The sequence below is a fragment of the Garra rufa genome, chromosome 6 (assembly GCF_049309525.1).
Source record: "Garra rufa chromosome 6, GarRuf1.0, whole genome shotgun sequence".
NCBI classification, from domain to species: domain Eukaryota; kingdom Metazoa; phylum Chordata; class Actinopteri; order Cypriniformes; family Cyprinidae; genus Garra; species Garra rufa.
Window position 1 is genome coordinate 14959749 of NC_133366.1, and position 13036 is coordinate 14972784.

Here is a 13036-nt window from a genome sequence, read left to right on the forward strand (position 1 = left end):
ATGCTTTGCTTGATTATATACACACTACTTTCAGAAAGGCTAAGTATTTACAACCTGTGAGGTTCATCTGACACATGCACTTTTTTTTAATCTCTATAGACGCAATGTGTTTGATGTGGGTGTCTGAAACTGTTGTAAAATTACGTCTACAGGAGCTTGAATGGCATAGCCTTGGACACATTCTGCTATCAATTTAACGTAAAGCCATGTGCTCAGAACAAAGTTTTAATCTTATTTCAATCAAACCCCACTGAAACTGTGTATTTTTGCTCTTTGCTAAATGCACAAGTGAAAAGGTTAACATGGATTGGCAACTATTCAGACTGCAGTGAAATTCAATAAAGCCGAGTGGTTCGGTTTTCTAAACTTCTTCTGATGTGAATGTATCTGAGTTGAAGAAAGCAAATCAAAACATGACATGTGGGGGAAAAAAAGGTAAAGGCAATTCTGAGTCTGTATTTGCATCAGTGCAAGGTTGCATAACCTCTTGATGAATAACATAAACACCGTTTCCAAAATTTTGGCAGAAAGGCTGTATGAAACAGCAGGCTTCAAAATGATGTTGCCTTAGTTAGACCAAAATCTGGAAGAGCATCACTTTTATCTTTCACACACACTGGGCCGCCATGTGTCCAAAACAATGTTTGATATTGATATATATGGGCCATTCTACAGAATTTGTGCAAACTGCTGTCCCACAACCAAAAAACACATTTAAAAAGCATTTAAGTATTCAAATCGTAGGTGTTTACTAAGATCCTTTTCAATTGAAACCCACAATAATATTAAAATATCAGTAAGCATAATATATATAAAATTATAATTTATTGGGTCCCTAAATTTCAACTTATGAAAAAATATATTTAAGTATTTTTTGCATTTGATTCCATTGTTGTTTTTAAACATATCTTTAAAAAAAAAAAAAAATTAAAAAGTGAAGTTAAAAAAAATATATATTATTTTCTTTGTAAATGATGAAACTTTATGTAAAAAAAACGTGTCCCGCATTTTCATGTCACTACTGAAACAGTGTATGTTTTAGTCCACAGTCTAATTTTAAGTTTTCATCAGTTTCAACTTAAAAACTTTAGTTTAGCGGCTGCCTTAAAATTTTAAGTTAAATCAACTTAAGTAATTTCAACTCACAAGTTAAATCAACTCAAAATTTTATTGTAATAAGTTAAAATGACTTGTAGTTTTAAGCTGATTTAACTTAAAATTTTAAGGCAGCTGCTGAACTTAGGATTTTAAGTTGAATCTGGTGAAAACTTTTTACAGTGTACACCCCTACATTTATGATCATATTTGGGGAAAATAAACTACATTTTAGTACATTTATGAAAAATTTAATTTGTTTTAATATTGTTTTAGTATATGGGTTACAATTCTGTGGTCAAGTACCGTGAATTATCAACTAAGATGTTATGATAGTTTTTGGTTCAGTGTATATTTAAACTAAGGAAACCTGAACTTTACAATCAGTATGATCAACTTTTTGCCTTTTACAAAGAAAAATTTGATTGAAAATACTACAAATCTCATAAATCACACTTGTTTACACAATATTTTTAATTGTAATATGCATTTTTGTGCTTATTAGCAGCATCACATTTATTGACAACAACACAGGGATCATATAGTTATGTAAGTTTATTACATGTTATTGATTGAGGTTTATAGCAGGTGTTAACAGTGATTTAACAACCGTTAAACAGAGGACGGGGTCGGGTGGGGTTGCTATAAACCAGTAAGGTTCATTAGATAGAGAGACTAACCACCCCGGCCCTCTTTTTGTCAATCACTGTGTCACACCCCCCACCACACACACAACACACTACACCACATCCGCCATTTACCACTCTATAGGCTCCCCCCTGCTCCATTCACCACAACCCTGCAGGGGGGCCTTAAAACTTACAGTATTGAAAAAATTTCAGTGCCGGTCAACCATCAAGCCATGGTATCTTACTGCAGCTGACCTAGCGAGGAGTCATTTCAAAAGTGTCAAGACCAAAGATTCTAAACATTCCAAAGCAGTCACTGTCATTGTGACATCATTTAGGCTGGTGAGCATATGACTTATAGCCTTAAAGGGACAGTACACCCATTATTTTCTCATGTCATTCGAAACCTGTACGAGTTTCTTTTTTTTTTCTTTTAAGCACAAAAGATATTTTGAAGAAACCGTTGATAGTCGCTTTTGACTGATATACTGTAGTATGAAAAAAAAATAGTATGGAAGTCAGTGGCTACTCTCACCTGTTTGGTTACCCACATTTATCAAAATATCTTCTTTTGTGTTCAGCAGAAAAAAGAAATTCCATATGGGTCTGGAAAGAAATGAGGTATTATGCAATTCCAAAATGCACTTTGATGACCTACAGTTGGAGGTCAAAAGTTTCAGAATCTGCAAAATGTTAAATATTTTACCAAAATAGGAGTCCCTTGTTTGTCCTGAACAGTTAAACTGCCTGCTGTTTTTCAGAAAAATTCCTTCAGGTCCCACACATTCTTTGGTTTTCCAGCATTTTTGTGTATTCAAACCCTTTCCAACAATGACCGTATGATTTTGAGATCCTTCTTTTCACACTGAGGACAACTGATGCACTCATATGCAACTATTACAGAAGTTCTAAGCACTCACTGATGATCCAGAAGAAAAAACAATGCATTAAGACCAGGGGGTGAAAACTTTTGAACAGAATGAAGATGAGTATATTTTGCTTATTTTGCCTAAACATCAATTTTTTTCATTTAGTACTGTCCTACAGAAGATAGTAACATATTGCCCAGAGGACAAAATAAGTTAAATTTACCCTAATCTTCAAATTCAAAATATTTTCATCCCCCGCCTCTTAATTCATGTTTTTTTTTATCATGATTTTATTTAGCATTTGAGCATTTGAAACTTTTGTTACAAGTTACATATGATACATATGATAGTTACATATGAGTCCCTCAGTTGTCCTCAGTGTGAACAGATGGATCTCAAAATCATACAGTTATTTTGGAAAGGGCTCAAATAGACAAAAACGCTGGAAAACCAAGGAATTTGTGGGACCTGAAGGATTTTTCTGATAAACAGTGGGCAGTTTAACTGTTCAGGACAAACATGGGACTCATGAACAGCTATTACTAAACAAAAAACACAGCTATGGATCATTCAGGTAAGAACACAGTATTAAGGATCACGGGGGTGTACACTTTTGAATGGATTCATTTATTTAAACTCAACTATTATTTTTTTTCGTGGACTATATGTAAACATCTTTCATGTGAAATTCTTACTCGGGTCAGTACTAAAAAAAACAATAACATGCATTTTGTATCATCCATCTTATTTTAACTCTGAAAAGGGGATGTAAACTTTTGACCTTATGGAATGGAAATGGAATTTCATCCATAATGTTCTATTTAAATACAATGTATCTATATTGTTCAGTAATTGATTTTGCTAAGCATTGCTATGAGTAGAGTGTTAGCTTGGCAACATGCTAACGTTATTCTCTATAGAGCTGTGTAGTCATGAAGTTAATTTGTAATGCTAATTCGCAGTGGGATCCCTGGGGAATTTTTTAATGGGTTTTTAGAAAAGTGTTTTTTGATTTATGAGTAAAATAAGGTTTGTGTTTAACATATAAAGTGACTGTCATGTTTTGTTCTACAACATAAATCATACACAGTCGTGCTTAAAACATAAATTTAAAAACAGTTCTGTGGTTGAAAATGCACATTTTTGTCCTGGGTTTGGGACTACAAATTGAACAGATCTTTTTGAATAAATTGTAGGCGTTATACAAGTCTGTTTTGACCCTGAAATAGGCTTCTATGCAGACAACATGCAGGTTGCAAACATATTTGCGTTTTTTCCTGATTTAACTGTCTCTGTCTGTCTTTTCAGGTCCTTGAGAGTATTGAGGACATTAAACTGAAGGAAATGCAGATATTTGAGTATAAGAAGAGAATCGCAGAAGCGGAAACAAAACTGAAGCAGCAACAGAATCTCTATGAGGATGTTAGGACAGAGAGGAACCTCTTCAGCAAGAACCTGATTGAGGCCAAGGTAAGTGTGTATATGTGTGTGTGTAGACCTTCATCTAACAGATCTGCTCCCCATGAGCATGAGAGTAGACGTAGAGGCCAGTAGATCCATGGGATGGCTTCTTTGGGAAATTTGCCCCACGGTAGCTTGTTTAAGTTGGCATGAACATTAATCTTTGTCCAGGAATTCACCCCTTTTGTACAAAGTCGGAAATAGCAGGTAACCTCCCTGCTGCGTGGACCTAGGCCTGAAACTACAAAACTACATGAATGTGGACGCTTCTAGCTACACAAAACTCATTTTCACGCATTGATGCGTTACGAAATGTGTCAGAATGCAATTCAAAATGCAACACAAGCTGCATTCTCAGCATTGCCGCAAGGCGCTCTATAGTGGAAATAAGTGTGAACTGTCTTTTTCCAGTCAGTTTCCACTTTCAGGTCCACTACCATCATGATTTGAATGCCCCTATTCAAGCCCACTGTCATTTCTGTCATGATTGCTTAGCAAGATTAAATGAAAAGTTCACCATGAAATAAAAATGCTCCATGTACGTTTCTGGCTTATGTATACATGTGCATCTCAATAAATTAGAATGTCATGGAAAAGTTAATTTATTTCAGTAATTCAACTCAAATTGTAAAATCTGTATGTTAAATTGAATGCACACAGACTGAAGTAGCTTAAGTCTTTGGTTATTTTAATTGTGATGATTTGGCTCACATTTAACAAAAACCCACCAATTCACTATCTCAACAAATTAGAATACTCCATAAGACCAATAAAAAAAACACTTTTATTGAATTGTTGGCCTTCTGAAAAGTATGGTCATTTACTGTATATGCACTTAATACTTGGTAGGGGCTCCTTTTGCTTTCATTCCTGCCTCAGTTCAGCATGGCATGGAGGTGATGTGTCTGTGGCACTACTGAGGTGGTATGGAAGCCCAGGTTTCTTTGACAGTGGCCTTCAGCTCATCTGCATTTTTGGTCTCTTGATTCTCATTTTCCTCTTGACAATACCCCATAGATTCTCTATGTGGTTCAGGTCTGTTGAGTTTGCCGGCCAGTCAAGCACACCAACACTATGGTCATTTAACTAACTTTCTGTGCTTTTGGTAGTGTGGGCAGGTGCCAAATCCTGCTGGAAAATGAAATCAGCATCTTTAAAAAGCTGGTCAGCAGAAGGAAGCATGAAGTGCTCTAAAACTTATTGGTAAACGGGTGCAGTGACCTTGGTTTTCAAAAAACACAGTGGACCAACACCAGCAGATGACATTGCACCCCAAATCATCACAGACTGTAGAAACTTCAAGCAACTTGGGATATGAGCTTCTCCACCCTTCCTCCAGACTCTAGTACCTTGGTTTCCAAATGAAATACAAAACTTGCTCTCATCTGAAAAGAGGACTTTGGACCACTGGGCAACAGTCCATTTCTTCTTCTCCTTAGCCCAGGTTAGACGCCTCTGATGTTGTCTGTGGTTCAGGGGTGGCTTAACAAGAGCAATATGACAACTGTAGCCAAATTCCTTGATACGTCTGTGTGTGGTGGTTCTTGATGCATTGACCCCAGCCTCAGTCCATTCCTTGTGAAGTTCACCCAAATTCTTGAATCAATTTTGCTTGACAAGCCCCTCAAAGCTGCAGTTCTCTCGGTTGGTTGTGCATCTCTTTTTTCCATACTTTTTCTTCCACTCAACTTTCTGTTAACATGCTTGGATACAGCACTCTGTGAACAGCCAGCTTCTTTGGGAATGAATGTTTGTGGCTTACCCTCCTTGTGAAGGGTGTCAATGTCAATTTTGTGTAGCCTAGTGAACCAAACTGAGAGACCATTTTGAAGGCTCAGGAAAACTTAGCGGGTGTTTTGAGTTGATTAGCTGATGGCATGTTACCATATTCTAATTTGTTGAGATAGTGAATTGGTGGTTTTTTGTTAAATGTGAGCCAAATAATCACAATTAAAAGAACCAAAGACTTAAACTACTTTAATCTGTGTGCATTGAATTTATTTAATAAACAAGTTTCACAATTTGAGTTGAATTATTGAAATAAATGAACTTTTGTACGACATTCTAATTTATTGAGATGCACCTGTATGTTTAGATATCCATTTTTTTTTCAGAAGGTATGAAAGGGTTAGTTCACCCAAATATGAAAATTCTGTCATTAATTACTCCCCATCAAGTCGTTCCGAAACCATTCGTTCATCTTCAGAACACAAATTAAGATATTTTTGATGAAATACGAGAACTTTCTGACCACGCATAGACAGCAATGCAACTGACATGTTCAAGGCCCAGAAAGGTAGTAAGGACATCTATAAAATTCTCCATGTGACATCAGTGGTTCAACAGTAATGTTATGAAGCTGTGAGAATATTTTCTGTGCACAAAGAAAACAAAAAATGTGACACATGTTAGCAAATCAGCCAAGTCTATTGGCTACATTTTAAAAATAAGAGACAAGCCTGAAAACTTTTCTGTATCAATAGAAAATATGTCAACACAGGAAAGGAAGCCTTGAAAACTGCAGTAAGAAACTCAAGTCTAAGACTTATTTTTCAGGTCTATAAACGACCGTCCTTTGTTGTCAGCTTTTCGATGATGACCCGTTCCTGCTGTGTCACTTTGTCTCACTGCACTGCAGTGTGTTTGTGTTTGTCTTGAGTGTGAATGTGCTGGGGCGCTTGTCTACCTGTCTGCCCTGCTGTCTTTGTGTCTGTGTAAGTATTGGCGGTCTCTCACACGCCTCCTTGCGTTCTCTTCTAGGATCAGAATGCTGAGATGAAACGGAAGGTGAAGATCGTGAACCACATGTTCGAACAGCTAAAAGATGAAATTACCACAAAAGAGGTGGCTCTAGACAAGGAGCGCCAGGAGTTCCAGCGCGTAGAGAGAGAAAGGGAAAATCTCAAGGTAACCCATTTCATCCTTTGCTGCCACTTATCTCTTGCCATCTTAGTTCTGTACACTTTCAGATCTAACATTACTATGCCTAGTCAGAATCCTGACTAGGCATGATGGGACATGTTTCCAATGAAGAGATTTGTCTGTACACATTGAATCTGAAACGAATGGACAACTTTGGATTTTTATTCAATGAGATTGCACAGATGGGGTTCACAGTGCATTGTGCAGAAATAGAAACCATAAAAAAGTGTTTTTGTTATTCCAGTTAGTAAAATATTATTTAATTATTTATAATAAGATAAAAATATTTATATATACACACACACACACACACACACACACACACACACACACATATATATATATATATATATATATATATATATATATATATATAAATGATTTATAACAAAATATAATAACATTATTATTATTATTATTATTATTTAAAATATAATAAAATGTAAAAGTATGAAAATAAATTATAAATTTATTACAAATGTATTATTACCACAATTGCAATTCACAATTTGTTAAAACATATGTGACCTTGGACCACAAAACCAGTCTTAAGTAGCATTGGGTGTATTTGTAACAATAGCCAAAAATACATTGTATGGGTCAAAACTGGGTCGGTTTGTCTTTTATGCCAAAAATCATTAGAATATTAAGTAAAGATCATGTTTCAGATATTTTGTAAATTTCCTACCGTAAATATATCAAAATGTAATTTTTAATTAGTAATATGCATTGCTAAGAACTTCATTTGGACAAATTTAAAGGCCTCAGAATCCAGATTTTCAAATGTATAAAATGGCCAAATATTATCCTATCCTAACAAACCATATATCACTGGAAAGCTTATTTATTCAAAAAAAGACAAAAAAAAAAAAAGACAATTAGGACTGGTTTTGTGGTCTATGGTCACATATTATTCACACAATTGCAGAGATAAATGCAGATTATGTATTCATTTATTCATTTAATTATTTATTTTCAATTTTAATTTACATTTTTTGTTTGGAAACCTCATTAAACTGTTATGAAAGTGGATGGTAGAACATTCCTGCTTTTATGAGTGAATTATTGACTCATTCAACCACTTAGTTCAAAAACACTTTCAAATTCAAAGTAATTGCCAAAAACAGACAATGCAGTTCTAAAATGTAAGTCATTCAATATTAAATTCTTGTTTATTGTTGTTTTCCTGACTGATCATAGCTGTGATCACCTGATATGCATTTTTAAATTTTTTTTACTTTGTTTTTCAGCTTGTAGCTTTATTATTAAGCATCAAGCTGCGTTTTTATTTGATTTGATTTATTTCTTTATTCATTTTTTAATATACACAGTGATACACTGGTCACCGTCCTTATAGGTGCTTGTTTGGGGTGTTTGACGTGACCAGACGGCATTAGAAATCTAACCTTGCATTCATCTCTGTGGAGATATTTTTCATAATCCTTTCATTATTACTTTCCAGATCTTTGTGCTTATCTAATACAATGGCACGTCTTTTCTTCTCCCTGTCACAAGCTTTCAATATCACCCTCACAAAGGATAATATTGGAATATCAAATAGGACGGCACAAAAAAGGAAAGAAATAAAAGAAAACACAAAAGATCACTCCATATTTTATGACAGAAATATAAATGTGAGTTCAGAGAGGGCTTTGACTTTACGCACTTTCAAATTCAACATCTGACATGAAAGACTTAATGAATATGCAATGCGTTTTGGTGGTTATTGAAGTTGTAAATTATACATGACCTTGTTCTGAGGTATAGGCTGAGAGGTGTGGTCAGAGAGAAAGAGACGAAGCCAGAGAGAAACAGCTTGACTGTATGATTGACGAGCATATAGGGTTGACTGATGCAACAGAGCTAAAGTAGCCACTAAACCAAACACTTCATGCAGCATAGCTGATGCACACATGCACTATAGACCTTTATAACATTATACGTGTAGCGGCGTATTCATACAGTGGGGTCCAAACATCTGAGACCACATTAAAAATGGACTTAACAATGGAATGCATAAAGGAGGTCTGTTTGACCTCATAAGGTGTGATTTCTCACTAAAATAATTGAATTTCTTGATATTCTGCATATTCTTCACAATATGTGAGCAGCAGCAATGTTATTCACGCACAGTATTTGTTATAGGTTCAGGGAAAATGTCCATATCACCAAATCCCAAATTTTAATAAAGGGGATTTAGAATAATCCATGTGCAATTTATATATAAAATTTGACTCACCATGCTATTTTGATGATATTTCATTTGTATATTTGGTGAAGGAGAAGTTCATTTCCAAAGCAAAAATAGACAGATAATTTACTCAAATTCTTGTCATCCAAGATGTTTTTCTTGTCTTGTCATGTCTTTCTTTCTTTAGTCGTAAAAAAATTATGTTTTTTGAGGGAAACATTTCAGGATTTCTCTCCTTTGAAGCTGCATTTAAACTGTATTTTGGAAGTTCAAACTCGCGGGCACCATAGAAGTCCATTATATGGAGAGAAATTCTGAAATGTTTTCCTCCAAAAACATAATTTCTCTACGACTGACGAAAGAAAGTCATGAACATCTTGGAAGACAAGAGGTGAGTAAATCTGTAAATTTTTGTTCTAGAAGTGAACTTCTCCTCTAAACGGTCAGTCTGTTTAATACTGGTTTTTTTTTCCACATTTTTTTTTAACAATGTGTTGGCATTGTCTGCAATGACTATAGCTACATTATCTCCAAGATAGTTTTAATTATATATATTTAATGGGAACTGTGCCAATAATCATTACCAGAGCATTTAGATATTTGTGTATAATCAAATCCTTAAATGAGGCAAAACAGAAAAGATGCGTTTACTTATAGAGCACTGAATCCAATGCAGGACATTTTTAGCCCCTTTATACGTTTTTTGGGGTCATTCTGGTGTTAAACGTGTACATTTTACATTTAGATTTAATTAATGAAATGACTTGAAGCTATAAGATTGTGAAAAGTCATACCACTATTTTTTTTTATACATTATTAAACTTTTTTTTGGGATGTTTGGTTACATCATTAAACAATTTAACACTTTAAGAATGAAGCAAGTTCATAATTGGTATTTTAATTTTTTTATAATTTTGTTTTACACTAATTTTCATAATTATAGTATTTAATAATCCATTCTTTACTATGAAACTCACACATGTCTCACCATGAAATAATAATAATATGTAATTCTTAATCAGTGCTTGGTAGTGACTGATTACATGCCAAAAAATAAGTACTTGTAGAGTATATAATGTATATTACTATAATCGTACTACAGTTACGTTTTATGGATTACATGATTACTTATTATTCACACAATGGCAGTAAATGATTCATAATTTATTGCTTCTGGAAGTCTGGACAAAAATATTTAAAACCTGGAAGACTTTGGGGGTTTAATATGACAGCCAAACCCCTTTAACTTAATATTTGCTTGAAATATTGCAATAATAATAAGTTAGTATTCTAATAATTTAAAAACACATTCACATGTTTACAGTTTTCTGATGTCAGTCAGTGGTTGAGTTGACATGCAGGTAAACAGTATTTTTATTTTTAGTGTTTTAATTGATTTTATTTAACAGTTTTATGATTTAATTAATTATTGTTTATCAACTCACTAATGTAATGTTTAATTCCGTTTATGATGTTGATATAAAAAATGAATATATATTCTTTCTTTTGGCTTTTTATATTAATATGGTAAGTTTTTTTAAATAAAATTGATAAAAAAAATGTATTTACGTTTAAAATAATTTAAAAGTAATCTATTTTTTTTGTTAAAGGGACAATCTATTTACTACAGGTTTGTTTATTTATTTATTTATTTATTTTAATTGTTGTGTTGGCCCTTTCATATTTAAATTATCTTCCAGCAAATTAAAATGTTTAAGAGACATGTAAATGTAAGTGTATAATCAAATCCTTAAATGTTGCTAAAATAACAAACAAAAAGATGCCTGTCACTTGTAGAGCATTGAATTTTGAGTCACTTCATGCATTCATGTAGGTTTTTAAAGGTTTTTTATAATTTTCACAAATGTTAAACAAAGACACCAACATAAAATCTCAGACTTTTGCACCCCACTGTATGTTAATATCTGGAGCATGGTGAAATCGTTCCATCAGCCTGAACAGATTGTTTCAGAGGAGTGTGGACCAGTGGTCCGAACAGATGGTTTCAGACTGGAAGGTTCCTCAACGCATGGGGTGGAGGGTTGTGGAGTTCTGGACAACAACGGGTGGAAAATTTCAACTCGCACAGATCACAGAATATGAGCTGTCTCAGAACTAAATAAATCCACGGATAACTGACAGTCTGTTTTGATTAATCCAAATGCTGTTTCGGGTGCAAAAGCGTAGTCAAATGCTCTTAAACATGTTCTTCTGCTATCTGACTGCGTTAAGCACTGTTGCAGATCCTTAAAAGCTCATTCTGGCTGAAATATGGTATGTGCATTAGTACGTAACTAGACAGAAAGATTCATTAATAAAAGAAAATGGGTCTCGAGGGCTGGTGGGCAGCTACCCAACTTGAGCAGCTTACCCAGCATGCCACAGGAGGTGCTGTCTGGCTCCCTGACTGGTTCTCAGGAAGCATGATGGCTGTGATGTTCACCTCTTCTTTGAACCATGAAGTCAAGGCAAGACACCCAATGGAAGAGAATAGCAGTGAAAAGACCAAAAGATGCACTGAAGACTTAAACGCTGTGAAACTTCAGAAAGCAAACTGAAGTCTGTGAACTCAAAAGATGCTGACGTGCTCATGGCAGATATCAACATAATCTTTGGAGAGCACACTTCACCCTTGCTAATCAAAGTACAAGGCATGTTTGAGCCAAGCTCACAGCGTCCCTGTGTTTAGATTCCTGTACTAATGAAGGAAAGCCACAGAGAACAGTAGAGAAAGACCAGTCGTCATCAAGAACAGAAGAGCTCTTGCAATTACCTCCAGAGGACGAGAATTTCTGAGAGGATCCTTTGGTAAACATTCATCCTTTCCTTGCATAGTCAGTTAATTCATAATCATGAAGAGTGAGTCATAAAGATCTATGCATCCTGCAGCGAAAATAGCTGAAGTAGAACTTCTTTGTTACTTTTCTTTCTTTCTTTAATGGTAAGTCTGGCCTTATGCCAAGTGGATGTTCAAGGCAAAGCTAGAAGTTCTATTTGATTATATGTTAAAATGTAATTTATTTCTGAGATGCTTTGATGAATAGTAAGTGCAAAAAACAGCATTTATTTTGGATTTAATTTTTTTTTGTATAAGGCCCCAATCACACGAACGCGTCTTTTAGTTCTAAAAACGCGAGGCGCACAGCACTGCCTTTTTTTGGTGACTTTTAATAAAAGAGCAGTGTGCTGCGTTTTTTTTTATGTTGCTAAGCAACGACCAAAACAGCTGTCCTGTCAGTCAAATCAAAGGATTATAGCGCGAGCGCTCTAAAATCTTAGTTTTTTGCTGTTAAGTAAACTGTCATATTAGCAGAAACCCTAAAAAATACAGCTCTGGGTTACCCACGACAGACACCAAAGGTTTCTCCTCCATTTCTTGCAGTCTCCGGACTTTTTAAGCAACGGTAAACTTTCGTCACCACAACAGAAGGCCCGCCTCTCCATTCATTCGATTGGACAATGGAAAAGAACGCGAATGACGTTGGGCGTTTTTCTGCTCAGAGTTGATTTTTTTTCAACTTCAGGCATTCAGAGCGCTCCTGCAAAAACGCAAGGCGCAGCAGGCGGCGAAAACGCGAGGCGCCTGGGGCGCATAAGCAGCGTGCAGAACGCTCACTGCCAACAGAAAACCATTCAAAAGAGGCGCCTCCAACTGCAAAAACGTGTTCGGTGTGATCGGGGCCTAAGTCTTTACTTTTGAACAATTTAACGTGGCCTTGCTGAAAAAAGTATGTATGCTTTGACTCATTGTTTTAATTGACTTACCATTTGTGATTTCCAATTACAATCCATTTTACTCCTCATGATGTACTGTCAAGTTAAGCAAGTTATTTACAGTATGTAAAAAAACACCTATTTATTTATGAAAA

General features: G+C 35.0%; 1 protein-coding gene across 1 annotated transcript in view; it reads left to right on the forward strand.

Moving 5' to 3' along the window:
* Positions 1-2324: 2324 nt before the first annotated feature.
* Positions 2325-13036, forward strand: part of LOC141336843 (cilia- and flagella-associated protein 58-like) — a 55406-nt gene continuing 44694 nt past the window's right edge. Inside the window, exons 1-4 of the mRNA XM_073842572.1 lie at positions 2325-2345; positions 3902-4063; positions 6640-6768; positions 6815-6961. Coding sequence (XP_073698673.1) covers positions 2325-2345; positions 3902-4063; positions 6640-6768; positions 6815-6961 — 459 coding nt within the window. The remainder of the gene's footprint in view (positions 2346-3901; positions 4064-6639; positions 6769-6814; positions 6962-13036) is intronic.